Source organism: Muscardinus avellanarius (genome assembly GCF_963383645.1).
Source record: "Muscardinus avellanarius genome assembly, chromosome: 18".
In the NCBI taxonomy this organism is placed as follows: domain Eukaryota; kingdom Metazoa; phylum Chordata; class Mammalia; order Rodentia; family Gliridae; genus Muscardinus; species Muscardinus avellanarius.
Window position 1 is genome coordinate 46234290 of NC_137804.1, and position 27217 is coordinate 46261506.

Consider the following 27217-nt stretch of genomic DNA (forward strand, 5'->3'; position numbering starts at 1 on the left):
CCTGTTTCCAAAATGAAAATGTAAAAATAGGTCTGGGAGTGTAGCCCCGAGGTAGAAGGGCTTCCAGGAACCCCAGTACCACCAAAAAATAAATAAATAAATAAATAAAATAAAAAATAAAGAATTAAAAAAATAGGGCAGGGGGTGTAGCCCGGAGGTTGAGTGCCCCTGTGTTCCATCTCCAGACCTGCAAAAAAATAAATGAAAATAAAATAAAATAGGGATGGGGGTGTCGCTTGGATATAGAATGCTTCTGAGGCTGGGCGTGGTGGTGCACGCTTGTAATCCCAGCGTTCGGGAGGCTGAGACAGGAGGATCATGGTTTGTGGACAGCCTCAGTTACTTAGCAGGCCTGCAACCTAGTGAGACTCGGGTTCAAAATAAAGAGTAAGAAGTAGGGCAAGGGGTGTATCTTGGAGGCAGAATGTCCCTGGGTTCCATCCACAGTACAGCAAAAAAAAAAAAAAAAAAAAAAAAAAACTGGGCGTGGTGTGGTGGCGCAGGCTTGTAATCCCAGCATTCAGGAGGCTGAGACAGGAGGATCGCGCTTCCTGGCCAGCCTCAGCTACTTACTGAGGCCCTCCACAACTTAGTGAGACCCAGTTTCTAATTAAAGAATAAAAGAACTAGGGCAGGGGGTGGAGCTCAGAGGTCAAATGCTCCAGGGTTCCAACCCCAGACCTGCAAAAAAAAAAAAAAAAAAGAATGCTTCTGAGTTCAATACTCAGTACTACAAAAAAAAAAAAAAAGAATAATAAAAGGATTAATACCATAGTTCAGAGGTAGAACACCCCTGGCTTCAACCCCCAGTCCTAAAAAATAATAATCAACTGGGCAAGGGGACACAAGTTTGTAATCCCAATACTTGGGAGGCTGAGACAGGAGGATCGCAGTTCGCGGCCAGCCTCAGCTACTTAGGCCTTTTGCAACTCAATAAGACCCTGTTTCAAAATAGAGAATAAAAAATAGGACTGGAGGTGTAGCTCTGAGGTAGAATGCCCCTGGGTTCCATCCCCAGTACTACCAAAGAAATAAGAATAAAGAAAATAGGGCTGTGGGTATAGCTCAGAGGTGAATGCTCCTGGGTTCCACCCCCCCAAAAAAAAATAATATAGGGCTGGAGGATGCGGCTCAGAAGTAGAATGATCCTGAGTTCCATTCCCGGTACTGCAATCAATCAATCAATCAATCAATCGATATAAATGAAAAGGGGTGAGGGTGTACCTCAGAGGTAGAATGCCCCTGAGTTCAATCTCCAGTACCAAAAAATAAAAGAAAGTGAGACAGAAAGAAGTTTTTTTTTTTTTTTTGGTGGTACTGGGGTTCCTGGAAGCCCTTCTACCTCCGGGCTACACTCCCAGACCTATTTTTACATTTTTATTTGGAAACAGGGTCTCCTAAGCCAGCGCACGCGGCTGACTTCGAACTTGCGCGATCCTCCTGTCTCCGCCTCCCAAGCGCAGGGATTACAAGCGTGCGCCACCACGCCTGGCGACAGAAAGAAGTTTTAATATACTAATTGTTAGGAACATCACTACAGAACCTATATACCTCAAAATGATAAAAAATATGAACAACTTTATATATATATATATATATATATATATATATATATATATTTGTGTGTGTGTGTGTGTGTGTGTGTGTGTGGTACTGGGGGTGGAACCCAGAGGCTTTCTACCTCCGGGCTATACTCCCAGACCTATTTTCTATTTTATTTGGAAACAGGGTCTCACTAAGTTGCTGAGAGCCTCACTAAGTAGCTGAGGCTGGCTTCGAACCTGTGCGATCCTCCTGTCTCAGCCTCCCAAGCGCGGGGATTACAAGTGTGGGCCACCACGCCCGGCTGAACAACTTTATATTAATTGGAAAACTTAGATGAAATGGACAAATTTCTTTATCATACAAACGTGGTAATTTCTATAAACAAAAATTCTGAATCATGCTGAGAATCATGCATGCCTTCAACCCCAGTACTGAGACAGACAGATCACAAGTTCGCAGCCAGCCACTGCATTTCACTGAGGTTGTCAGCAATTTAGCAATACTGTTTCAAAATAAAAATAGGCTGCGCTTGGGAGGCTGATAAAGGAGGACCACACAGGTTCGAAGCCAGCCTCAGCTACTTAGTGAGGCTCTCGGCAGCTAAGTGAGACCCTGTTTCCAAATAACGTATAAAATAGGTCTGGGAGTGTAGCCCGGAGGTAGAAAAGCCCCGGGGTTCCATCCCCAGTACCACCAAAAAAAAAAAAAAGAAACAGGGTCTCACTAAGCTGCTGAGAGCCTCACTAAGTAGCTGAGGCTGGCTTTGAACCTGTGTGATCCTCCTGTCTTGGTCTCCCAAGCGCTGGGATGACAACTGTGCTTATTTTTATTTTAAAACCAAGTTTCAGCCGGGTGTGGCAGCGCACGCTTGTCATCCCCGCGCTTCGGAGGCGGAGACAGGAGGATCGCGCAGGTTCGAAGCCAGCAGCACTGGCTTAAGAGACCCTGTTTCCAAATAAAAAATATGAGAAATAGGTCTGGGAGTGTAGTCCAGAGGTAGAAGGGCTTCCAGGAACCCCAGTACCACAAAAACAAACAAACAGACAAACAAACCAGGTTTCACTAGGTTGATGAGTCTCTCGACTTGCTGTGTCTGTCCTCAACCCTGTGATCCTCCTGCCTTAGCCTCCCAAGTACTGGGTTTGCAGACATGCGCCGCCATGCCCAGCTCTTTCTTTTTTGCAGTACTGGGGATTGAACTCAAAGGCATTCTACTCCCGAGCTGCACCTCCAGCCCTATTTTTTGTCCCTTGGTACTTGGGATGGAACCCAGAGGCATTTGACCTCTGAGCTACACCCCCTACCCAATTTTTTATTCTTTATTTTGAAACAGGGTCTCACTGAGTTGCAGAGGGCCTCACTAAGTAGCTGAGGCTGTCCAAGAACGCTATCCTCCGGTCTCAGCCTCCCTAATGCTGGGATGACAAGCGTGCGCCACCACGCCAGCTCTTATTAGTGTTGTGACCGTGGTTGGGCTGTGGTTTCTGCCTGGGGCGTGGGTTTTCCCAACTACCCCTGAGCCGCTCTTCCTCCTGTGTGCAGTTGTCTCCTAGGTGGACGAGGGCAGAACGGGCTCTCTGGTTTTCCCTCTGATCTGCAGAAGCCCCGCCAGCAGGGCACTGAGCGGTGGCCAGGTCACTTGGCTTACGTTTGGGGAAGGGGTGGGGAGAAGAGAAAGTGCCTTTCAGTGCCCAAGTGTGTGCAACTTCCTGCCCCTGAGGAAACCGCCACTCAGCCCTGGTTCTTCTTTTCCCCCTCTGGCCTTACAGGAGGAGTCGGCTTGGCGGGGAGTTCTGGATCCCTCTGCTTCAGCCAGGAGAGATGCCCTGGATGGTCCTGCTCTTTGCAGCCGGTGAGTCCGAGGCCCCCACCCTGCTGTAGCCTCTGGGGGAGCCCTGGGGCCAGAGTCAGTTGTGGGGCCGCCCTTCCCAAGTGATGGATGGACCCTGGGCCCATTTCCCCGAGAGCCTTAGCTCCCTAGCCTGCCCAGCGTAGCGAGGCCTGCCCGGAATCCCAGCACTTAGGAGGCTGGGGCAGGAGGATCGCAGGTTCCATCCTCGGTCCTCAGCAGGACCCGCGTCACCTCCCCTGTCCTGCTTCACAGGCTCCTGGGCCAGCCCAGCGCCCTGCATCCTCCCGGTGCAATTTAGCAAGGCCTTCAGCAACTTAGCAAGACCCCGTCTCTTCTCTCTCTCTCTCTCTCTCTCTCTCTCTCTCTCTCTCTCTCTCTCTCTCTCTCTCTCTCACACACACACACACACACACACACACACATACCATCACTGTGTCGCTGTATTATAGCCCCTACCATTATAGATGACTCAAACACGGTGACCCTCACCACTGCCCGCGGCAGTGTGCTGGGACAGCCCCCGAGGCACCTCCAGCACAAGGCCGGGTTCCGTCCTGGTGGAGCGCGCCTGGAATCCCAGAGACCGGGGAAGCCGGCACAGGAGGCTGGCAAGTTCGAGGCCAGCCCCAGCAGTTTAGCAAGAAACCTGTCTTGAAATAAAAAACACAAAAGGGCCGGGGTGTGGCTCAGCGCTGGAGCGTGCGCCGAGCATGCGCGAGGCCCCAGGTTTGAGGTTCAGCGCCCCAAGCAAACGCGACACGAGGCTCGGAGAGGAGAGCAGCCTCGCGGCGCCCGCGTCACCCTCCCTGTCCTGCCTCCCAGGCTCCTGGGCCATCCCAGCGCCGGCCATCTTCCTGGTGCCACCCTACCCGAACAGCCACGAGGACCCCATCCACATCTCCTGCACCGCCCCCAAGGGCTTCCGGGGGGCCAACTTCACGCTCTACCGAGAGGGTCAGGTGGTGCAGCTCCTGCAGGCCCCGGCGGACCAGCTCGGGGTCACGTTCAACCTGAGCGGGGGCAGCGGCGAGGCCCCTGGGGGGCAGTTCCGCTGCCAGTACGGAGTGATGGGCGAGGACAGCCGGCCCCAGCTGTCGGACCTCAGCCCCGCCGTGCACGTGCTCCTCCCAGGTACGACCCGGCCCCTCCCCTGAGACGGCTATGGGAAACTGAGGCCGCCGGTGTGCCAGGGCGGCCGGGCGTGGTGGTGCCCGCCGGTCATTCCAGCAACTCAGGAGGCAGGAGGAGGGCAGGCAGAGGCCAGCCTGCAAAACAGGAGATTTCGAACTTTAAAATGGGAGAAGGGCCCGGGCGTGGGGCGCAGCTTGTCATCCCAGTACTTGGGAGGCAGAGACAGGAGGATCTCGGTTCACTGACAGCCTCAGCTACTGAGTGAGGCCCTCTGCAACTCAGTGAGACCCTGTTTCAAAAATAAAGAATAAGCTGGGCGTGGTGGCACACGCTTGTAATCCCCGCACTTGGGAGGCGGAGACAGGAGGATCGTACAGGTTTGAAGGCAGCCATGCTGGCTTACGAGACCCTGTTTCCAAATAAAAATATATAAAAATAAAAAGGTCTGGGAGTGTAGCCCGGAGGTAGAAGGGCTTCCAGGAACCCCGGTACCAAAAAAAAGGGGGGTCCGGGCGTGGTGGTGGCGCAGGCTTGTCATTCCAGCACTTGGGAGGCTGAGACAGGTTGATCCTGCAGGTTCGAAGCCAGCCTCAGCTACTTAGTGAGGCTCTCAGCAACTGAGACCCTGTTTCCAAATAAAGTATAAAATAGGTCTGGGAGTGTAGCCCGGAGGTAGAAAGCCCCTGGGTTCCACCCCCAGTACCACAAAAAGTGGAGGGGGGGCTGGATTATAGCTTAAAGGTAGAATTCCCTGGGTTCGATCTCCAGTACAAAAAAAAAAAAAAAAAAAAAGCCAGACATGGTATGGTGGTGCACGCCTGTAATCCCAGTACTTGGGAGGCCAAGACAGGAGGATTACAGGTTTAAAGCCAGACTCAGCGATTTAGCGAGGGCCTCAGCAACTTATGAGACTATTTCAAAATAAAAAATAAAAGCCGGGTAAGGTAGCGCATGTTTGTAATCCCAGCATTTGAGAGACGGAGACAGGAGGATCACGGTTATCAGACAGCCTCAGCTACTTAGTGAGGCCCTTTGCAACTTAGTGAGACCCTGTTTCCAAATAAAGAATAAAAAAATAGGGCTGGGGGTGTAGCTTGGGAGTAGAATGCCCCTGGGTAAAATTCCCCAGTTCCAAAAATAGAGGGAGGGAGGGAGGGAGAGTGAGAGCGAGAGGAGAGAGGGAAAGGAGAGAGAGGGGGAGAGAGAGAACAAGAGAGAGAGAGAGAGAGAGAGAGAGAGAGAGAGAGAGAGAGAGAGGAGAAGGAGGAGGAGGAGGAGGAGGAGGAGGAGGAGCACGCACCTCGTTGCTAGCCAGAGCTGCGGACTGGGGCGTGTGTCTGCCGCTCTGAGCTCAGGCCAGGGCTCCCTCCTCCACCTTGGCGTGTGGCTCAGTGAGGAGCCGGTGGCATCCGTGTTGCCCCGTGAAGAACGAAGAAGGCCGGGCACTGTGCAGAGGCCCACCACGCGCTTGCCACCCGCCTGGCTTACCAGCCCCTGAGCTCCCTGGGGCGCGAGGCCTCCCAGGGTCCCTCGAGGGAGCCCTTGCTCTCAGGAAGCTGAGTCCTGTGAGTGAGGAACCGTGGCCTCCATTTCTCTGTGGCTAACCTGGGAGTGGGTCTCTGGGCCCGCTGCGTGGCTTGTGGTAGACGTCATCTGATCACCCTTTTTCTGTGGCACTGAGGCTGGAACCCGGCGGCGTTCTACCTCCGAGCTAAACCCCAGCCCAGTTTTACTTCTTATTTGGAAACAGGGTCTCACTGAGTTGCAGGAGGCCTCGCCTAGTTGTCAAGGCTGGCTTCGAACCTGTGATCCTCCTGTCTCAGCCTCCCCAGTACTGTGATTACAGGCATGTGCCACCACGTCCAGCCCCCCCCCCCCCGCCACCTCCGCTTTTTGTTTTTACCACTGGGATTGAACTAAGGGGTATCTACCTCGGAGGTACAGCCTAGCACATTAAAAAAATAGTACTAGGGGTGGAACCCAGGGGCATTCTATCTCCAATCTACACCCCCAGCCCTATTTTTTAGTCTTTATTTTGAAACAGGGTCTCACTGAGTTGCAAAGGGCCTCACTAAGTAGCTGAGGCTGGCTGTGAACCGCGATCCTCCTGTCTCAGCCTCCCAAATGCTGGGGTGACAAGGGTGCCCACCACCCCTGGCTTAGTCTATATTTTGAAACAGGGCGTCAGTAAATTGGGGAGACATCACTAAGTAGCTGGCCATGACCTGCGATCCTCCTGTCTCAGCCTCCCAAGTACTGGGTTATGAGCATGTGCCACCACGCCCAGCTCCCACATTCTTTTCATTTTTATTTATTTATTTATTTTGTGTGTGTGTGTGTGTGTGTGTGTGTGTGTGTGTGTGTGTGTGTGGGGTGCTGGGGATTGAACCCAGAGGCATTCAACCTCTGAGTGGCACCCCCCAGCCTGATTTTATTTCTCATTCGGAAACAGGGCCTCACTAGATTGATGAGCGTCTCACTAGTACTAGAACCTGTAATCCTCCTGTCTCAGCCTCCCAAGTACTGGGATTACAGGCACCTGGCAAAATTATTTTATTTTATTTTATTGTGTGTGTGTGTGTGGGTGGCCACTGGGAATTGAATCCAAGAACATTCTACCTCTTAGCTGTATCCCTAGCCCTATTTTATTTTTATTTGGAAACAGGGTCTCACTAGGTTGACGGGTCTCACTACTTGCTGAGACTGTCCTCAAACCTGTGGTCCTCCCGTCTCAGCCTCGCAGTGCTGGGATGACGGGCGTGTCCCACCACTCCCGGGGCATCTGGACAAAGCAGGGCTCTCCAGGTAGCAAGGAACTGAAAACCTCACTCACTTGCTTTACCAACGACAGGGGGTGTTCATTCAAGTCAGTTCACACGAGGACTGCAGGCATGGCTGGGTCCGGGGGATCAAAGATGTCAGGTATTATTTGCCTCCTACTGGCTCTGCTTCGTTCTGAGTCTTATTCTCAGGCAGCCCCTTCCCCTCGTGTTGGCAAAATCATGCCCAGGAGCTCCAGATCTGTATCCAACCAGCGCTATAACCCTCATCAGGGGAACCAGCGTCTTTTCCCAGTGGTCCAGCCCAAGTCCCAGGATTAACTTCCATTGGCTCATTTTGGGCCACATGACCATGTCTGAACCAATCACCACGGTAGGAGGAGGGGCATGCTAATTGGTCAGATGCCGGGTTTGCTAGGTTCCAGGTCTCTGTGGACCCAAAGGCTGTGGTTGGTGGGCGTGTGCTGGGAGAGGCCTTGCTCCTCCAGGATAACTGAGCAGACGCCTGACCACGCGCTCTCCCTCCTCCTCTAGTGCCCTCTTGGATCCTGGCGCTGTCCCTGAGCCTGGCTGGAGCCCTCCTCCTCCTCGCTGGCCTGGCGGCTGTCGCTGTGGCCATCAGGAAAGGTGACGACGTAGAGAAGGCTTGGGTGGGTGCGGGCGCAGGGTTTGGAGGGTACTGATGTGCTCACGGGGATGGGACCGGGGGCGTTCCACCTCAGCTGCACCCCAGCCCTTTTTCTGTTTTTTCTTTTATTATGTTGTGGTTTTGAGGCAGATTGTTGATGGCATATCGAAGTTGTTGGGGCTGGCCTCAGACCTGCGGTCCTCCTTCCTCGCCCTCCCGAGTAGCTGGGACTGCAGGCGTGTGCCAAGCCGCCCACTCTATTTCTCTCTGGCGGCGACACGTACCTAGCACAGCGTACGGTAGTGTGTAGCACACACAGTGTTGGGCAGCTGTCCCCACCGGCCATCTTTAGAGCTGTACATCATCCGAAACTGAGACTGCCGCATTGAGCAATGGCCTCCCAGTTCCCTGCCCCTTCCCGCTCCCACGCAACCAGGGACGGGCAGAGAGATGCAGTTCTCTTCCTCTTTCCCCTTCTCCTCCTCCTTCTCCTCCTACTCCTCCTCCTCTTCCTCTTCCTCCTCCTCTTCCCCTCCTCCTCCTCTTCCTCCCCCTTTCTTCCTCCTCTTCCTCCCCCTTTCTTCCTCCTCTTCCTCCTCCTCTTCCCCTTTCTTCCTCCTCTTTCTCCCCCTTTCTTCCTCCTCTCTTCCTCTTCCTCCTCCTCTTCCTCCTCTTCCTCCTCCTCTCCTCCTACTCTTCTTCCTCCCCCTTTCTTCCTCCTCTCTTCCTCTTCTTCCTCCTCCTCTTCCTCCTCCCTTCCTCCTCCTCTTCCTCCCCTTCTTCCTCCTCCCCTTCCTCTTCCTCCTCTTCCTCCCATTCCTCTTTCTCCTCCTCTTTCTCTTCCTCTTCCTCCTCCTCCTCTTCCTCCTCCTCCTTCTCCTCCTCCTCCTCCTCTTCCTTCTCCTATTCTTCTTTCTATTCCCCCTCCTCTTCTTCCTCCTCCTCTTTCTCCTCCTCTTCCTTCTCCTCCTCTTCCTCCTCCTCCTCCTCTTCTTCCTCCTCTTCCTCCTCCTCCTCTTCCTTCTTCTCCTCTTCCTCCTCCTCTTCCTTCTCCTCCTATTCCTCTTTCTCCTCCTCCTCCTCCTCCTCTTCCTCCTCCTCTTTCTCCTCCTCCTCTTCCTCCTCCTCTCCTCCTCCTCTTCTTCCTCCTTCTCCTCTTCTTCCTCCTTTTCTTCCTCCTCCTCTTCCTCCTCCTCCTCCCTTCCTCCTCTTCCTCCTCCTCCTCCCTTCCTCCTCCTCCTCCTCCCTTCCTCCTTCTCTTCCTCCTCCTCTTCCTCTTCCTCCTCCTCTTCCTCTTCCTCCTCCTCTTCCTCTTCCTCCTCCTCTTCCTCCTCTTCCTCCTTCTCTTTCTCCTCCTCCTCCTCTTCCTCCTTCTCTTTCTCCTCCTCCTCCTCTTCCTCCTCCTCTTTCTCCTCCTCCTCCTCTTTCTCCTCCTCTTCCTCCTCCTCCTCTTCCTCCTCCTCTTCCTCTTCCTCCTCCTCTCCTCCTCCGCTCCTCCTTCTCTTCCTCCTCCTCCTCCTCTTCCTCCTCCTCCTCCTCTTCCTCCTCCTCTTCCTCTTCCTCCTCCTCTCCTCCTCCGCTCCTCCTTCTCTTCCTCCTCTTCCTTCTCTTCCTCTTCCTCTTCCTCCTCCCCCCTCCTTCTCTTCCTCCTCTTCTTCCTCTTCCTCCTCTTCCTCCTCCCCTCCTCCTCCTCCTTCTCTTCCTCCTCCTCTTCCTCTTCCTCCTCTTCCTCCTCCCCTCCTCCTCCTCCTTCTCTTCCTCCTCTTCTTCCTCTTCCTCCTCCCCTCCTCCTCCTCTTCCTCCTCTTCCTCTTCCTCCTCTTCCTCCTCCCCTCCTCCTTCTCTTCCTCCTCCTCCTCCTCTTCCTCCTCCTCCTCCCCTCCTCCTTCTCTTCCTCCTCTTCTTCCTCTTCCTCCTCCCTTCCTCCTCCTCCTTCTCTTCCTCCTCCTCTTTCTCTTCCTCCTTTTCCTCCTCCCCTCCTTCTCTTCCTCCTCCTCTTCCTCTTCCTCCTCCTCCTCCTCCCTCCTCCTCCTCCCCTCCTCCTCCTCCCCTCCTCCTCCTCCCCTCCTCCTTCTCTTTCTCCTCTTCTTCCTCCTTCTCTTCCTCCTCCTCCTCCTCCCCTCCTCTTTCTCCTCTTCTTCCTCCTTCTCTTCCTCCTCCTCCTCCTCTTTCTCCTCTTCTTCCTCCTTCTCTTCCTCCTCCTCCTCCCCTCCTCCTTCTCTTCCTCCTCCTCTTCCTCTTCCTCCTCCTCCTCCCCCCCTCTTCTCTTCCTCATCTTCCTCCTCCTCCCCTCCTCCTCCTCCTCTTCTTCCTCTTCCTCCTCCCCCCTCCTCCTTCTCTTCCTCCTCTTCTTCCTCTTCCTCCTCCTCTCCTCCTCCTCTTCCTTCTCTTCCTCCTCCTCCCCTCCTCCTTCTCTTCCTCCTCTTCCTCTTCCCCTCCTCCTCCTCCTCCCCTCCTCCTCCTCTTCCTCCTCCTCCTCCCCTCCTCCTCATCCTCCTCTTCCTCCTCCTCTTCCTCCTCCTCCCCTCCTCCTTCTCTTCCTCCTCTTCTTCCTCTTCTTCCTCCTCCTCCCCTCCTCCTTCTCTTCCTCCTCCTCTCCTCCTCCTCCTCTTCCTCCTCTTCCTCCTCTTCCTCCTCCCCTCCTCCTCCTCCTCCTCCCCTCCTCCTCCCCTCCTCCTCTTCCTCCTCCTCCTCCTCCTCCCCTCCTCCTCTTCCTCCTCCTCCTCCCCTCCTCCTCCTCTTCCTCCTCCTCTTCCTCCTCCTCCTCCTCCTCTTCCTCCTCTTCCTCCTCTTCCTCCCCTCCTCCTCCTCCTCCTCCTCCTCCTCCTTCTCAGTTCGTTGCTGGGAATTGACTCTGGGGCATTCTCCCTCCAAGCTACGCCCCGGCCCCCCATTTCCCGTTCTTCACATGGAAACGGGGCGTCTGAGCTGCGGCGGCCTCTGGGTAGGGGGCTGCGTGTGAACGCGACCCTCCCTCTCAGCTCCGGTGCTGGGATGACAGGCGCGCCGCGTTTCCAGGGAATTCTCGGGTTGAACAGCAGATGTGCCCCAGACAGGCACTGGTGGGCAGCCAATGTAATTGGGGGCTTTTGATTTTCTGGTTTTAGAAAATTGTTGGAAGCGGTTGGAACCCAAATCTAATAAAAGTGTCCTTATTTCTTGTTTCAGTGAAAGTAAAAAATTTACAGAAGAAAAGGTGAGTCTAGTAGAGACCCCCGAGGGTGTTTTACTTCCTCGGCGGGTGGCCCGCGCCCAAACAGCGCCCTCTGGTGGAGTGCCCTGAGCGGGGGCCTTTGGTAAGCACTCACTGTGCGCTGGGCACTGTGCTGAGACTCTGGAGCCGGCGTGGCGGGCACGCTTGGCATCCCCGCGCCTGGGAGGCCGAGACAGGAGGATCGGGGTTCGAGGACAGCCTCAGCTACTTAGCGAGGCTCTCAGCAACCTAGTGAGACCCTGTTTCCAAATAAAATATAAAAGTAGGTCTGGGAGTATGGCCTGGAGGAGGAAGCCTCTGGGTTCCAGCCCAGTACCACAAAAAAAAAAAAAAAGGAAAGAGACTCTAAAGCCAGATTTGGGGGGGGGGCACTGGGGATTAAACCTAGGGGCATTTACCTCTGAGCTACACCCCCAGCCCATTTTATTTATGTTTGGAAACAGGGTCTCACTAGGTTGCTGAGAATCTCACTACTCGCTGAGGCTGGCCTCCTGTCTCAGCCTCCCAAGTATTGAGATTACAATGTATGCCGCGACCCCGGCCCTTCCTTTTTTTTTTTTTTTTAATTTTGAAACAGGGTCTAAGTTGTTGAGGGCCTTGCTAAGTTCTGAGGCTGACTGTGAACCTGTGCTCCTCCTGTCCCAGCCTCCCGAGTATACATCGTATAGAACAACACCAAGCCCTGCTAGCTAGCTAGCTATTTATTTATTTATTTATTTTTCTGGTACTGGGGATGGAATCCAGGGGCATTCTACCTCTGAGCTACACACCTGGCCATATGTGTATATGTATATGTATTTTTTTCTTTTTTTGCAGTATTAGGGGTGGCACCCAAGGGCATTCTACCTACAAGCTACACCCCCGGTCCTATTGGTTTTTTTTTTTTTTTTTTTTTGCAGGTCTGGGGAGGGAACCCAGGGACATTTGACCTTCGAGCTATACCTCCTGCCCTATTTTTTATTCTTTATTTTGCAACGGGGTCCCACTAAGTTGAGGAGGGCCGCACTAAGTAGCCGAGGCTGTCCGCGAACCGCGATCCTCCAGTCTCAGCCTCTGAATGCTGGGATGACAAGTGTATGCCACCAATCTCAGGCCCAGTCCTATTTTTTATATTTATTATTATTATTATTAATTATTATTATTATTAATTATTATTATTTAGTGGTACTGGGGGTGGAACCCAGAGGCTTTCTACCTCTGGGCTGTACTCCCAGACCCATTTTTATATATTTTTTGAAACAGGGTCTCACTGAGTTGCGGAGGGCCTCACTAAGTAGCTGAGGCCGTCTGCGCACAGCGATCCTCCTGTCTCAGCCTCCCGAATGCTGGGATGACGAGCGTGCGCCGCCATGCCTGGTTTGACCCAGACCTATTTTTTTAGTCTTTATTTTGAAACAGGGTCTCACTGAGTTGCGGAGGGCCTCACTAAGCAGCTGAGGCCGTCAGTGAGCCGAGATCCTCCTGTCTCCGCCTCCCGAGTGCTGGGATGACAAACCACGCCCGGCTTAGCCCTGCTATTTTATTTTATTTTATTTTACTGGTGCAGGGATTGAATCCAGGGGCGTTCTATCCCCAAGCTACCATGCAGCCCCATTTTGTTTCTTATTTTAAGACAGGCCTAAGTTGCTGGTTCTGGCCTGGAGCCTGCGGTCCTCCAGCCTCAGCCTCCCGAGTACTGGGGTCCCAGGCGTGCGCCCCGCGCCTGGCTGGGCGGGCGTCTTACAGACGAGGACAGCGGCTCCATGTCCAGTCCCTCGGGGAGCAAACGCTCCTCCTTCCCCAGGGACACTTGTCCTGAGCGGTCAGAAAGCTGTCACAGTCACCGTGGTACCGCGGTGAGGGTCAGTGCACCCCACTCGCGGGGCCGCTTCCTGACAGCCAGAAGCCTCCCGGGGCGCCCGTGGGCTGGTGGGCCAGAACTTTCCAGAACAACTTCCTGCCTCTCAGGGCAAACCTCTTTCTGACTCCTGCAGGGAGCGGGAGTCCTGCTGGGCCCAGGTCAACCTCGCCACCACAGGTCTGTGTCCCCTGCGGGTCGGGGTCCGGCTTCTCCCGTCCTGCTCGGCCGGGCCCGACGCGTGTCCTCCTCCAGGAAGCCCGCCGGGGGGCTCCGGGTCCCCACGGCCTCTCCTCGTTCCTGCCGCTCGGGAGAAGCAGTCACCCCTTGGCTACCGTGTTTGGTTGGGGTTTGGGTTTGCTTGGTTTTTGTGGTACTGCCTCCAAGTGACACCCCAGACTTTATTTTATTTTCTGTTTGGATTCGGGGTTTTGTGAGGTTGTACTGCTGAGGCCGGCCTCCAACCTGTGATCCTCCTGTCTCAGCCTCCCAAAAGCTGGGATTGCAAGGCCGTCGCCACTGCGCCAGGCTCCTTGTGGGTTTGTTGGGTGTTTTGGTTGGTGTGGGCACTGGGGATTGAACCGGGGTGACTTCCACTTGGAGCTGATAGTTTTTAATTATTAATTATAAATGTTAATTATCATTATTATTATTATTTTTTGCAGTACTGGGGATTCTACCCAGGGGCATTCTACCTCCGAGCTGCACCCCCAGCCCTATTTTATTTATTTATTTTTTGTGGTACTGAGGGTGGAACCCAGGGGCTTTCTACCTCCGGGCTACACTCCCAGACCTTTTTTATACTTTTTTTTGGAAACAGGGTCTCACTGAGTTGCTGAGAGCCTCACTAAGTAGCTGAGGCTGGCTTTGAACCCGTGCGATCCTCCTGTCTCAGCCTCCCAAGCGCGGGGATGACAAGCGTGCGCCCCCATGCCCGTCTTCCCAGCCCTATTTTTTATTCTTTATTTTGAAACAGGGTCTCGCTGAGTTGCAGAGGGCCTCACTAAGTAGCTGAAGCTGTCCGTGAACCGCGATCCTCCTGCCTCAGTCTCCCCAATGCTGGGATGCCAAGCGTGCGGCACCACGCCCGACTTGCTTTTTATTTTTTAAATTTTTATTTATTTTTATTTTTTGGTGGTACTGGGGTTCCTGGAAGCCCTTTTACCTCCGGGCTACATTCCCAGACCTATTTTTATATTTTCATTTGGAAACAGGGTCTCTTAAACCAGAGAGGCCTCGAACCTGCGGGATCCTCCTGTCTCCGCCTCCCAGGCGCGGGGATGACAAGCTGTGCTACCACGCCCGGCTTTTGCTTTTTATTTTGAAATAGGGCTTTGCTAAGGCCCTGAGGCCGACCTCAAACCTGCGACCCTCCTGTCTCAGCCTCCCAAGTACTGAGACTACAGGCTGCGCTCTTTTTGGGTGCTGGGGTGCTTGGAGCTTGGCTTCCCTCGCGACCGTGCCTGCCGTTCTGCCGGCGTCCACCAGGGGGCGAGCGCCAGCGGCGTGCAGCGCTGTCTGCGAGGCGGGGCATCTCCACCAGTCCCTGTATTATTTATTTATTTATTTATTTATTTATTTATTTATTTATTTATTTTTCTTTTTTGCGGGTCTGGGGGTGGGACCCCGGCGCTTTCGAGCTCTGACCTACACCCCCAGCCCTATTTTTTATTCTTTATTTTGAAACCGGGTCTCACTGAGTTGCAGAGGGCCTCACTAAGTAGCTGAGGCTGTCCGCGAACCGCGATCCTCCGGTCTCAGCCTCCCGAGTGCTGGGCTGACAAGCGTGCCCGGCTCCAGCCCCTGCGGTCACCAGCACCTCACGTTCACCGAGCAGCGCCCACTGGCCCTCGGGGGCGGCGGGGAGGCAGGGGGCGCTCGGGCCAGCCTGGGGAGGCTGAGACCAGAGGCCAGCAGGGGCCGGGGAGCCCCTGGGCGGGCTGTGCAGGGAGGGGGGCACGCTCAGGGCGCGCCCCCGAGAAAACCGACCGCACCTCGCGCCCCCTCTGTTTCAGACATGTCCCTCGATAACGCCCTGTTTGCCATCTCCACGGTGAGTGCGGCCTCTGACCTGGGCAGCGGGAAGGCCGCCCTGGGCGTGCAGCGCCTGGGTGCCGGCTGGAGGTCAGGGTGGCCTGGGGGCCTGGCGAGGCTGGAGGTCAGGGTGGCCTGGGGGCCTGGGTGCCGGCTGGAGGTTAGGGTGGCCTGGGGGCCTGGCGAGGCTGGAGGTCAGGGTGGCCTGGGGGCCTGGCGAGGCTGGGGGTTGGGCTGGCGAGACTGGAGGTCAGGGTGGCCTGGGGCCTGGCGAGGCTGGAGGTCAGGGTGGCCGGGGGCCTGGCGAGGCTGGAGGTCAGGGTGGCCTGGGCGCCTGGGTGTTGGCTGGAGGTCAGGGTGGCCTGGGGGCCTGGCGAGGCTGGAGGTCAGGGTGGCCTGGGCGCCTGGGTGCCGGCTGGAGGTCAGGGTGGCCTGGGGGCCTGGGTGTTGGCTGGAGGTCAGGGTGGCCTGGGGCCTGGCGAGGCTGGAGGTCAGGGTGGCCTGGGGCCTGGCGAGGCTGGAGGTCAGGGTGGCCTGGGCGCCTGGCGAGGCTGGAGGTCAGGGTGGCCAGGGGCCTGGCGAGGCTGGAGGTCAGGGTGGCCTGGGGCCTGGCGACCTCAGACGCCGCTGCTCTCTGGCTTTGTGTTCAGTTTCGGGGGCTTCAGCTGAAATGTACCCCTGCGTGTTTCATTCTAGGGGCAGGGTCAAAAAGAACCCCCTACTCTCTTTCTTTCTTTCTTGTAATGGGGATGAGACCTGGGGCATTCGACCTCGAGCTACACCCCTACCCTATTTTTTATTTTCTTTCTTTCTCTTTCTCTCTCTCTCACTCCATCCTTCTTTCTTCTTTCTTTCTTTCTTTCTTTCTTTCTTTCTTTCTTTCTTTCTTTCTTTCTTTCTTTCTTTCCCTCATGGTACTGGGGTTCCTGGAAGCCCTTCTACCTCCGGGCTACACTCCCAGACCTATTTTTACATTTTTATTTGGAAACAGGGTCTCCTAAGCCAGCGCGCGCGGCTGGCTTCGAACCTGCGCGATCCTCCTGTCTCTGCCTCCCATGCGCGGGGATTACAAGCGTGCGCCACCACGCCCGGCTATTTTCATACTTTTTATTTGGAAACAGGGTCTATTAGGCCAGCACAGCTGGCTTCGAACCTGCGCGATCCTCCTGTCTCCGCCTCCCAAGCGCGGGGATTACAAGCATCTGCCACCATGCCCGGCTTTATTTTTATTTATTTATTTTTTGCGGGTCTGGGGGTGGAACCCAGGGGCATTTGACCTCCGAGCTATACCCCCTGTCCTATTTTTTATTCTTTATTTTTGAAACAGGGTCTCACTAAGTTGCACAGGGCCTAAGTAGTTGAAACTGTATGCGAACCAGGATCCTTGGGTTTCAGCCTCCCAAATGCTGGGATTACAAGCGTGCGCCACCACGCCCGGCTTTAATTCTTTATTTGGAAACAAACTAAGTTGTGGCAGGCTCACTAAGTAGCTGAGGCCGGCTTGACAGTGGTCCTCCTGTCTCAGCCTCCCGAATGCTAGGATTACAAACTTGTGTCACCACACCCGGCTGGCTGGCTTTCTTCCTTTCTTTCTTTTGTGGTATGGGGGGTGGAACCCAGGGGCATTCTACCTCTGACCTACAGCCCCAGTCCCATTTTATTTTTTATTTTGAAACAGGGTCCTGCTAAGTTGCTGAGGGCCACCTCACACCTCTGATCTTCCCTGAGCCACCAAGCTTGACCACCTCCTCCCTTTTAGAGGGTGCTGTCAAGCCCTCCCTCATCTCACGGGGTTCTTACAGGGATGTATTTCCTTATTTTCATACTGGAGTTTCAACCCAGGGGCATTCTACCTACAAGCTACACCCACATCCCTATTTTATTTTAGTTTTGCAGTACTGGGGATGGAACCCAGGGGCATTCTACCTCCAGGCTATACTCCCAGACCTATTTTATATTTTATTTGGAAACAGGGTCTCACTAAGTTGCTGAGAGCCTCACTAAGTATCCTGTCTCAGCCTCCTACATCCTGGAATTATAAGCATGTATCACCGCATCTCAGCTATAACTCTACCCCCACTTTAGGGCCCCTCCCACCCATGCTGATGCTGGAACCCAGGGCCTCAAACATGCTAGGCAAGCGCACCCCCACTGAGCTCCACCCCTAACCCCATTTGTTTCTTGTGGGACCGGGAATTAAACCCAGGAGCATTCTGCCTCCAAGCTATACCTTTCAGCCCAATTTCCTTTTCTTTTTCTCTTTCTCTCTTTTCATTACTGGTGATTGAACCCGGGATATTCTACCTCTGAGATACACCCCCAGCTCAATTTTTTCTTTATATTGAAAAGAGCCTCACTCAGTAGCTGAGGCTGTCCATGAACCTTGATCCTCCTGACTCAGCCTCCCTAATAAAGGGATTACAAGCTTGTGCCACCACGCCCAGGTTAAGAAGAGGCTGGCTTGGAACTTGTGATACTCTCATTTAAGCCTCCCAAGTATTGAGATTGCAGCCGGTGGCATCATGCCTGGTTAGACCTTTTTGTTTTGAAATAAGGGCTCACTAGATTGGACTGGAATTTATGATTCTCCTGCCCCGGCCTCCAGAGTTGCTGCTATCACTGGCATGTGCCCCGTGCACACTTTTTGAAACTTTAGGTGGTACTGGGGGAGGAACCCAGAGGCTTTCTACCTCCGGGCTATACTCCCAGACCTTTTTTTTTTTTTTTTCTATTTTATTTGGAAACAGGGTGTCACTAAGTTGCTGAGAGCCTCACTAAGTAGCTGAGGCTGGCTTCGAACCTGTGCGATCCTCCTGTCTCAGCCTTCCAAGCGCGGGGATTACAAGTGTGCGCCACCACGCCCGGCCATTTTTTGAAACTTTATAAAGCTGTGCTGTTGGCAAAATGACGACACAGGTGCCCAATGTGGTGGCACAGGCTTGTAATCCCAGCACTTGGGAGGCTGAGACAGGAGGATGGGTTCCCAGACAGCCTCAGCTACTCAGTAATGCCCTCTGCAACTTAGTGAGACTTTGTTTCAAAATAAATAATGTTTCAAAATAAATAATGTGTCAAAATAAATAATAAAAAAAATAGGGCTGGGGTCCATCCCCTAGGTAGGATGCCCCTGGGTTCCATCCCCAGTCCGAGTGACTACAGAGTATCTGATACACATACAGCTTTTACTGCTAGTGCTGCTCCTGGCCTGCTGTGCAACTTTATAGCACCCCGGTAGGTGGGTTGACTCTTTTCTTCCTTCCTTTCCTTTGGTAGTGGGGTTTTAACTCGGGGCCATCCCACTTTCACGCCACAGCCCCAGCGCTGTTTGTTTTTTTTTGAAACAGTCTCACTAGGTTGCTGAGCGTGTTACTAATGTTCCTGAGGCTGTCCTCAAACCTGGGGTCCTCCTGTCTCAGCCGCCCAGGTGCTGGGATTACAGGCGGGCCCGGCTGGCTTCATCCGGGTTACTTCTTGAACTCTCATAGCCACGCTAGGAGGTAGCATTCCCTCCATTTTCTAGCAAGAGACCCTGAAGCACAGCAGGGTTGTCAGGCGAGGCCACGCTACCGGGAAGTGGAGGGGTTGGGTTGAACCCTGGCTCCCCGGGCCCATAGTCAGTGGAGAGGAGCCATGGAGAAGACCAGGGCCGGGAGCAGGCCCCGAAGCTGGGGTGTGGGGAGACGGGCTGGGGGAGGCTCTGGCTCAGGATGCCGGGAGCCCCTAGATCCTGACACGCCAAGCCACCCTGTTCTCTCTTTTATTCTATGAAAGAAAACCAGTTTAGAAGAAGACTGGGCGGCCACCCCAGGCGCTCAACCCAGCAGCTCTGCACCCCGAAAGAGGCCCACCTCCACATCGTCTTCTCCGGAGCCCCCAGAATTCAGCACTTTCCGGACCTGCCAGTGAGGCCGAGAAAGGCCAGTGGCCCTGGGCCTGAGGTTACCTCTGGCTATTTCGGGGTGGGGGGCTCTGGCAGCTGCTCTCAGGGAACTGACCGGAGGAGATGAGGACGGCCCTCAGCCTCGGGACGGAAGAACGGGACAGGCGGCGAAGGCACTGGCCGGGAGGCTGGACAGAAAGCAGGCAGTCCCGCTGTGGACTCCCAGCTGCTTGGGGACACGTCAGGGTGCCCGAGGGCCCCAGCTGCAAAAGAGGTCCCCCATTGCTCTGTTCCCAGCCCGACTGACGTGCCCCCGGCTCTCCCAGCCAGGCTCTGAGCACAGGGTTCGAGGGCTGTGTTCTGTGTCCACCTGCTGGTGCAGCGAAGTGTATTATGTCAATTATAACACGATGGAGTTGCCTAGCCCTTTACGAAGGCCATCCTTTACCACCGTGTGCGTGCGTGCGTGCGTGCGGTGCTGGGGATTGAACCCAGGGCGTTCTTTCTCCGAGTTACACCTGCAGCCCCATTTTCTTTTCTATTCATTTATTTTTGCGCTACTGGGGTGGAACCCGCGGGCCTTCTACCTCTGAGCGGCACCTCCTGCCCTATTTTTTATTCTTTATTTTGAAACAGGGTCTCACTAAGTTGCAGAGGGCCTCGCTAAGTAGCTGAGGCTGGCCGCGAACCGCGATCCTCTTGGCTCAGCCTCCCCAAGGCTGGGCTTACAGTCGTGGGCTGACACCTCTGGCGTTTCACCGACTTTAAGGTTGCCTGGGCCATTGAGCAGCCGGGGAGCGTAGGTCGGGGATCAAGGTGGGGGCCTTTGGTGAGGTTCTGGTATTGTGGGCAACAGGAAGGGCAGAAGGCAGTTGGGAACAGTGAGGGTCCAGGAACTGGGGTAGATGGTAAGTGGACGTGAGACCCTCCATGTCTTCCAAAAGGGGTGGCCCTGGGGCAGTGGACAGGGCAGTGGGTCGGCCAGAGCTGGCCGAGAAGGCACCGGAGGGCGGCGTGTCTCCAGGTCCCGACCACGCCCCTCACCTGGCCTTCCTGGTGGGCGGGGCACAGAGCACATGTCGGGGCGGGGCCTCACCTCCGCTGAATCCCGCCTCGCTAAGGTCAAGTAAGGCCAGAGGGCGGAGCCCGGCATCGGGGGCTAGTCCAGCCGTTCAGGCGTCAAGCCCGCCCCTGACACCGAGCAGGGCGGTGGGTGGGGGGCGCCTCGCAAAATGCGACCTGAGGCGCGGCTCGGGGGGCCAGGGCGTGTCCTGACGACGGGCACGGCCTCCTGGCGCAGCTCCGCCCCTCCCTCCCCTAGTTACCGCGCCGCCGTACAAAGCGGGGCCGCGGGGCGGGGTGGGGCCTGGCCGCCTAGGGGCGGGGCCTGGCGGCGGGCACCGCCCCGTACGCACACTTCCGCCCCTCCGTCCCCTAGTTACCGCGCCCCATACAATACAAAGCGCGGCCGCCCGGCGGGGGCGGGGCCTGGCCGCCTAGGGGCGGGGCCTGGCGGCGGGCACCGCCCCCGTACGCACACTTCCGCCCCTCCGTCCCCTACCAAGCGCGGCCGCCCGGCGGGGGCGGGGCCTGGCCGCCTAGGGGCGGGGCCTGGCGGCGGGCACCGCCCCCGTACGCACACTTCCGCCCCTCCGTCCCCTACCAAGCGCGCCCCCCGGCGGGGGCGGGGCCCGGCTCCCGGGGGCGGGGCCTGGCCGCTCGCTCCGCCCCGCCGGCCCGGGCGCCGGCGCCACCTCACAAAGCGGCGCGCGGGCGCGGGCGGCCCCACCTCGGCTCTCGCTCGCGGGGCGCGCGGCCGCCAGCAGGGGCGCTGCGCCGCGGGGCCGGGCCGAGGGCGCGGCGCGGCGTGGCCGGCAGGCGGCGCTGCCCGGCTCGGCCTGCGCGGCGGCGGCGGCGGCGGCGGCGGCGGCGGCCTGGCCCGGGCGCGGCGGCGGCGGCGGCGGCGGCGGCGGCGGGGCCTGGAGCCGATCTAAGATGGCAGCGGCGGCGGCGGCGGCGGCGGCGGGCCCGGGCGCGGCGGCGGGCGGCGCGGGGCCGTGCGCGGCCGTGTCGGTGTTCCCCGGCGCCCGCCTGCTCACCATCGGCGACGCGAACGGCGAGATCCAGCGGCACGCGGAGCAGCAGGCGCTGCGCCTCGAGGTGCGCGCCGGCCCGGACGCGGCGGGCATCGCGCTCTACAGCCGTGAGTGGGGCGGCGGGGCGGCGGCGGCGGGCGGGCGGTTGGGGGGCGCCGCGAGGCCCCGCGGGCCGGGCCGGGGCCGCCGCGCGGGTGCGGGGGCCGGAGCCGCCGCCGCCCGGTCGCCGCCGCGCCGCCGCCCCGGCCGGCTCCCGCTCCCGGAGCTGCGCCCGCCGCCGCGCCGGGCTTTGTCTCGCGGGGCCTCCCGCGCGCCCCCGGGAGCCCCTCCGGGCGCGGCCCGCGGCGAGTTTCGGCGCCCCGGGGGCCGGGCGTGCGCCAGGGGCGCGTGCGTGTGCGGCCCCCCGGGCGGCGTGGGGTGGCGCGGAGGGGGCGAGCGGGGCCCGGACCCCGGGCCCATTCATTTTCAAACATCACCAAGCAAGTTTCTCAAGTTAGGGGCCCCTGGCCTCATCCTCAGAAGAGTTCCAGGAAACTTGGGTTTATCTCTAAAATACACTTTAAGAAGAAAGCCACCAACAGCTTTAAATTTATAGAATTAGTTAATACGGTGGGGGGAATACTGGAGAGTGGACCCAGGAGCCTTCCACGTCCCAGCTACACCACCAGCCCCGGTTTTACTTTTATTTTGAAACAGGATCTTCTTGCCAGGTGGACCAGAGTCTCAGTCCTCGGTGAGGCTGTCTGCAAACCCCTGATCCTCCCGTCTCAGCCTCCCCAGTACTGGAATAACAGGCATCGCCTGGCTCATTTTTTAAATGTTACAGTATTATTTGGAACATTATATAGAGTTCTCAAACCTGTTCTTAGCATCTTATTCCAGGAGAGCTTGTATGTTTTGTAATTTTGTTCATAATTTTGAAAATCATGAGAGAAGCCAGGCGTGGTGGTGCGTGCTTGAAATCCTAGCATTTGGGAGGCTGAGACAGGAGGATGGGGGGTTTGTGGACAGCCTCGGTTACCTAGTGAGGCCCTTTGCAACTCAATGAGACTCTGTTGCAAAATTTACTCTAAGAGATAGGGCTGGGGGTATAGTCCTGGGTTAGAATGCCCCTGGGTTCCATCCCCAGTACCCCCAATCATGAAAGCCTGAGATGATAGTGCTTGCTCCTGATCCCAGTACATGGGGGACTGAAGCAGGATTCCAGGTTCCAAGCCAGCCTCAGCAATTTAGCAAGAGCTTCTACAGTTCCACTAGATACTGTTTCAAAATAAAAAATAAAATAGGGCTAGGGATGTGGCTCAGTGGTAGAATGCCCCTGGGTTCAGTCTCAAGTACCACAAAACAAAAACAAGAAAAGAAAGAGAAAATCATGAATTGGACTGGAGGCTTAGCATGTGTGACTCCTAGGTTGGAGCTTTAGCCCTACAGAAAGGAAGAAAGAAAGAAACTGTTACAAGGTATACAGATAAGCCCGCTTTATGATCTGTAATTCATAGATAAATTTATGATTATAATTATTATTTGGTGGTATTAGGGGTGAACCCAGTGGCCTTCTACCTCTAAACTACACCCTTAGTTAGCCCTTTTTTTTTTTTTTTTGGAGGTACTGGGGATGGAACCCAGGGGCATTCTACCTTCAAATTACACTCCTAGCACTATTTTTATTTATTTATTTATTTATTTATTTATTTTGTGATACTGGGGTGGAACCCAGAGGCTTCCTACCTCCGGGCTATACTCCCAGACCTATTTTCTATTTTATTTGGAAACAGGGTCTCACTAAGTTGCTGAGAGCCTCACTAAGTAGCTGACTGAGGCTGGCTTCCAACCCTTGCGATCCTCTTGTCTCAGCCTCCCAAGCGCAGGGATTACAAGCGTGCATCACCCCGCCCGGCCCTAGCCCTATTTTTTATTCTTTTTTATTTTTTTGCAGTACCAGGGATGGAACCCGGGGCATTGCACCTCCGAGCTACACCCCCAGCCATATTTTTTTTAGTCTTTTTTTTTTTTTTTTTTTGGTGGTACTGGGAGTGGAACCCAGGGGCTTTCTACCTCCGAGCTATACTCCCAGACCTATTTTACTTTTATTTATTTATTTTTTTGGTGGTACTGGGGTTCCTGGAAGCCCTTCTACCTCCGGGCTACACTCCCAGACCTTTTTTTTTATATTTTATTTGGAAACAGGGTCTCACTAAGTTGCTGAGAGCCTCACTAAGTAGCTGAGGCTGGCTTCGAACCCGTGTGATCCTCCCGTCTCAGCCTCCCAAGCACGGGGATGACAAGCGTGCACCACCACGCCCAGCTTGTAGTCTCTATGTTTGAAGCAGGGTCTCACTGAGTTGCAGAGGGCCTCACCAAATTGCTCAGGCTGTCTGCGAACCGTGATCCTCCTGTCTCAGCCTCCCGAGTGCTGGGATGACAAACGTGCCACTACACCCTGCTGAGAAGGTCAAACAAAAATTCTTGATTCCAGGTTATATATTCCGAGGGTTTGGAAAGAAACTTTCCCCCTCTATGCTTAAGGAACATTGACATGGGGTTACAAACGTGGGCCCTGGAGCCCACCAAAGATGTGTCTGTTACTTTCCCAGGGCTGCTGGGATAAATCACCACAAACTTGGTGCCGTAAAACAGCAGAAATGGCCCGAGGGGGACCCTTCCCCCAGGCGTCCTGGAGAACACCTCTGCACTTTCCGCCCAGCTGCTCCAGCAGTGCCTGGCTTGAGGCTCAGTGCTTGTCACTTTTTCTTTTCTTGTTGTACTGGGAATTGTACCCAGGGGCATTCTACCTTCAAACTACACACCTCTGTCCGTCCGTCCGTCCATCCATCCGTCCGTCCATCCATCCATCCATCCATCCATCCATCCATCCATCCATCTTTTGTGGTACTGGGAGGATCCAGAGATATTCTACCTCCAGGGCTACACCCCAGTCCTGCTACTCTTCATTTTGAAGCAGGGTCTCACTGAGTTGCAAAGGGCCTCACTAAGTAGCTGAGGCTGTCTGCGAACCACGATCCTCCTGTCTCAGCTTCCTGAATGCTTGGGATGACAAGTGTGCGCCACCAGGCCCGGCTTCTGTCCCTTTTTATGCTTTTGCTTTCTTCTTCTTAAAACAATGTCTTGCTAGATTGCTGAGTCTTGCTAGATTGTTGAAGTTGACCTCAAATTTGTGATTCTCCTGTCTCAGCCTCCCAGGTATTCGTATTACAGGCTGTGCCCACTACACCTAATTTTAATTCTTTCCTTCCTAACTTCCTTCCTTCCTTCCTTCCTTCCTTTCCTTTTTGTGGTACTATAGATTGAATCCAGGGAGTTCTACCTCTGAGTTATACCCCCTGGGAATCGAATCCAGGGGCATTGTACCTCTGAGCTACACCCTAGCTTGATTTTTTTTCTTTCTCCCTTTCTTTCTTTCTTTCTTTCTTTCTTTCTTTCTTTCTTTCTTTCTTTCTTTCTTTCTTTTTGTGGTACTGGGGGTAGAACCAGAGGCTTTCTACCCCCAGGCTATACACCCAGACCTATTTTATATTTTATTTGGAAACAGGGTCTCACCAAGTTGCTGAGAGCCTCACTAAGTAGCTGAGGCTGGCTCCGAACCTGTGCAATTCTCAGCCTCCCAAGCGCAGGGATTACAAGCATGGGCCACCACAACTAGCCCTAGCCTGATTATTTATTCTTTATTTTGAAACAGTGTCTCACTAGGTTGCTGAGGTGGCCTGGAACTTGTGATCCTCCTGTCTCAGTCTCCCAAGTACAGGGATCACAGATGCTTGCCACCACGCCCAGCTTTTTCTTTTCTTTTCCTTTTTTTTGGGGGGGGTACAGGGGACGTAACCCAGGGGCATTCTACCTCTGAGCTACACCCCCAGCCCTATATATATTCTTTATTCTTTAATTTGAGAATTATTCTTTAAGAATTCTTAATTCTTTTATTCTTTAAATTTTAATTTATTCTTTAATTTTATTCTTTAATTTGAAGCAGGGTGTCACTGAGTTATAAAGGGCCTTGCCAAGTAGCTGAGGCTGTGAACCGGGATCCTCCTGTCTTAGCCCTTAGCCTCTCAAAGGTGGGATTACAAACGTGCCCACCACACCTGGCTTCGGTTTTTTCTTTTCTTCTGCACTGGGCATTGTCTTTATGGTCCTAGCTAAATGTGGGGTGACTTTATCCTGAGATCTTGAACTTAATCACGTGGTCAAAGACTGTTTCCAGATAAGGTCACCGTCCCTGATTCCAGGGATTAGGACTTGAACCAGTGTTTCTCAGGACCTGTGCTGTGGGCCAGACGTGTGCCCCGCCACCTTACTGGCTGTGGGACTTTGCTCCTTGGTTTCTTACTGGTTAGGATGGGGGTGATGCCAGGCTGGCGTAGCCCAGGGTCTTCACGCAGTGAATAAGCATGTCCCTGGCAGTGGCACCTGCTCCCGTAAGGGCCAGCGATGGTCTGTTTCTTGGGGCAGAGTGGCTAAGCAGCAAGGCAGGCAGGAGTGCAGGGAGGAGCTTCTGAAGTATGCCCCGGGGAATGGGGGGTTCTCCCATCTGAGAGCAGCTGAGGCCCTTGTGAAGACTCCCTGGAGGGTTCCAGGGAAAAGAATCCCTGGGAAAAATGCGAGATCCCGGAGCCACTCTGGAGCTTGGGGCAGGTGTGGCAGCTGGGTTGGTCAAAGGGAGCTGAGCTCCTGCCCAGCGTTCTAGTACTGGGGAGGCTGAGACAGGAGGATCACAAGTTCAAGGACAGCCTCAACAACATAGTTAGACTCTGGTGAGACTTTCTCCAAACTGGAAAAAAAAAAAAAAAAAGATAAAAAGGGCTGGAGGTGTATATCAGAGGTAGTAGAATGCCCCTGGGTTTAATCCCCAGTACCACGTAGACCCACACAAAGAGAGCGCCTCTATCTGTGCCCAGGGTGGAGCAGGCGGTTCCAAGCTTCAAGGTTTGTTTGTTTTTGTACTGAGGATTGAACTCAGGGGCATTCTACCGCCAAGCTATAGCCCCAGCCCTATTTTTTATTCTTTTATTTTGAAACAGGGTACTCTTCCACGCCCAGCTCTTCAGGCCTTCTTTAGGACAAGTGCTTTGTCTGGCTTCTGTCCTTTCCCACCTGGATCTCTCTGGCTTCGGGATGCCCTGGCCCAGCCAGAAGACGTCACCTGTCCATCGCAGGCTGGCTGCTGAGAGCCACGTGGGTTTCCAGAACCCAGAATTCGGATCTTTGTAGATGGGGACGCAGAGGGTTGGCCAGGACGTAGTGCAAATCTTCTAGTGCCTGGACCGTGTGCGGGGGCCCAGAGGCGAGGGCCCGGCGCATCAAGTCCCACAGGTCTGGGCGACCGACGGCGTGGCCCTGAAGCAGATTTGGCCTCCGCAGCCTGACCCTCCCTGTAGCAGCGTTGCCTGCACAGGAGGCTCTACAGTGAAGTCTGCCCCCTGGGGCCTGGGAGGGGGATCGGGTGTGGAGCAGGGCAGCCCGTGTGGGTGAGCGTTTGGTGAACAGCAAGTCTTACAGGCGTTGGTGACAGCTTAGGGGCTTCGGGCCACCCACTGTCTTGCACCCCTGGCAATGAGAGAGGGATTCCTGGCCGTTTCCCGACATCTGTGCCCCCTCCGGCGGGAACAGTGACAGCTGCACAAGACCCCAGCCCGGCCGTCCTGCAGTGCACAGCAGCCCCCAGCCCTTCCAAGTGCCCCTGGCCTTTGTCCATGGGATCGTCCCAGTGGCGGGCAGCTAGCAGGGCCAGGCTGTTTCCCAGCCTAGCAGAGATGGGGCCCTTTGGCATGGGCTTCCCGGCCTTGAAGCTTTGGCATGGCACAGGCTCGAATGCAGCCTGCCCCCCTTGAGAGGAGGCGCTGTGTGGGGAACCTCAGTGGCGGTGAAGGCCTGGACTCTCAGTTCCTTGGGCCCAGACGCCCTTTCTGGAGATGCCTGGCCCTTGTTCCTTCTCTGTCAGCCGTGTCAGTTTGGCCAGGGCTCTAGACTTCCCCCCCTGGCTAGGAAGAGACAGCGCAGCCAGGCTCTGACAGGGGCGTTTTAGGTTTCAAGGGCTTTGCCAGGGTGTGGGAAGCCCAGAGAAAAATTCTTTGTTGCCGGGTGTGGTGGTGCACACTTATAATCCCAGCATTTGGGAGGCTGAGACAGGAGGATGGTGGTTTGTGGCAGCCTCAGATATTACTTAGTGAGGCCCTTTGCAACTCAGTGACATACTGTTTCAAAAT

At 55.2% G+C, this 27217-nt stretch overlaps 2 protein-coding genes across 2 annotated transcripts in view; both read left to right on the forward strand.

Moving 5' to 3' along the window:
* Positions 1-3366: 3366 nt before the first annotated feature.
* LOC308276697 (protein HIDE1) lies at positions 3367-18926 on the forward strand (the record flags this gene model as incomplete). Its single annotated transcript, XM_080715523.1, has 7 exons — positions 3367-3397; positions 4220-4528; positions 7843-7935; positions 11104-11131; positions 13123-13166; positions 15002-15144; positions 18792-18926. 7 exons carry the CDS (start codon positions 3367-3369, stop codon positions 18924-18926), a joined length of 783 nt encoding a protein of 260 aa, XP_080571649.1.
* A 1969-nt stretch (positions 18927-20895) lies between these two features.
* The window catches only part of CARM1 (coactivator associated arginine methyltransferase 1), a gene marked incomplete at both ends in the record, with an annotated part of 39653 nt that continues 33331 nt past the window's right edge, over positions 20896-27217 (forward strand). The window contains 1 exon segment of the mRNA XM_080715524.1: positions 20896-21103. Coding sequence (XP_080571650.1) covers positions 20896-21103 — 208 coding nt within the window.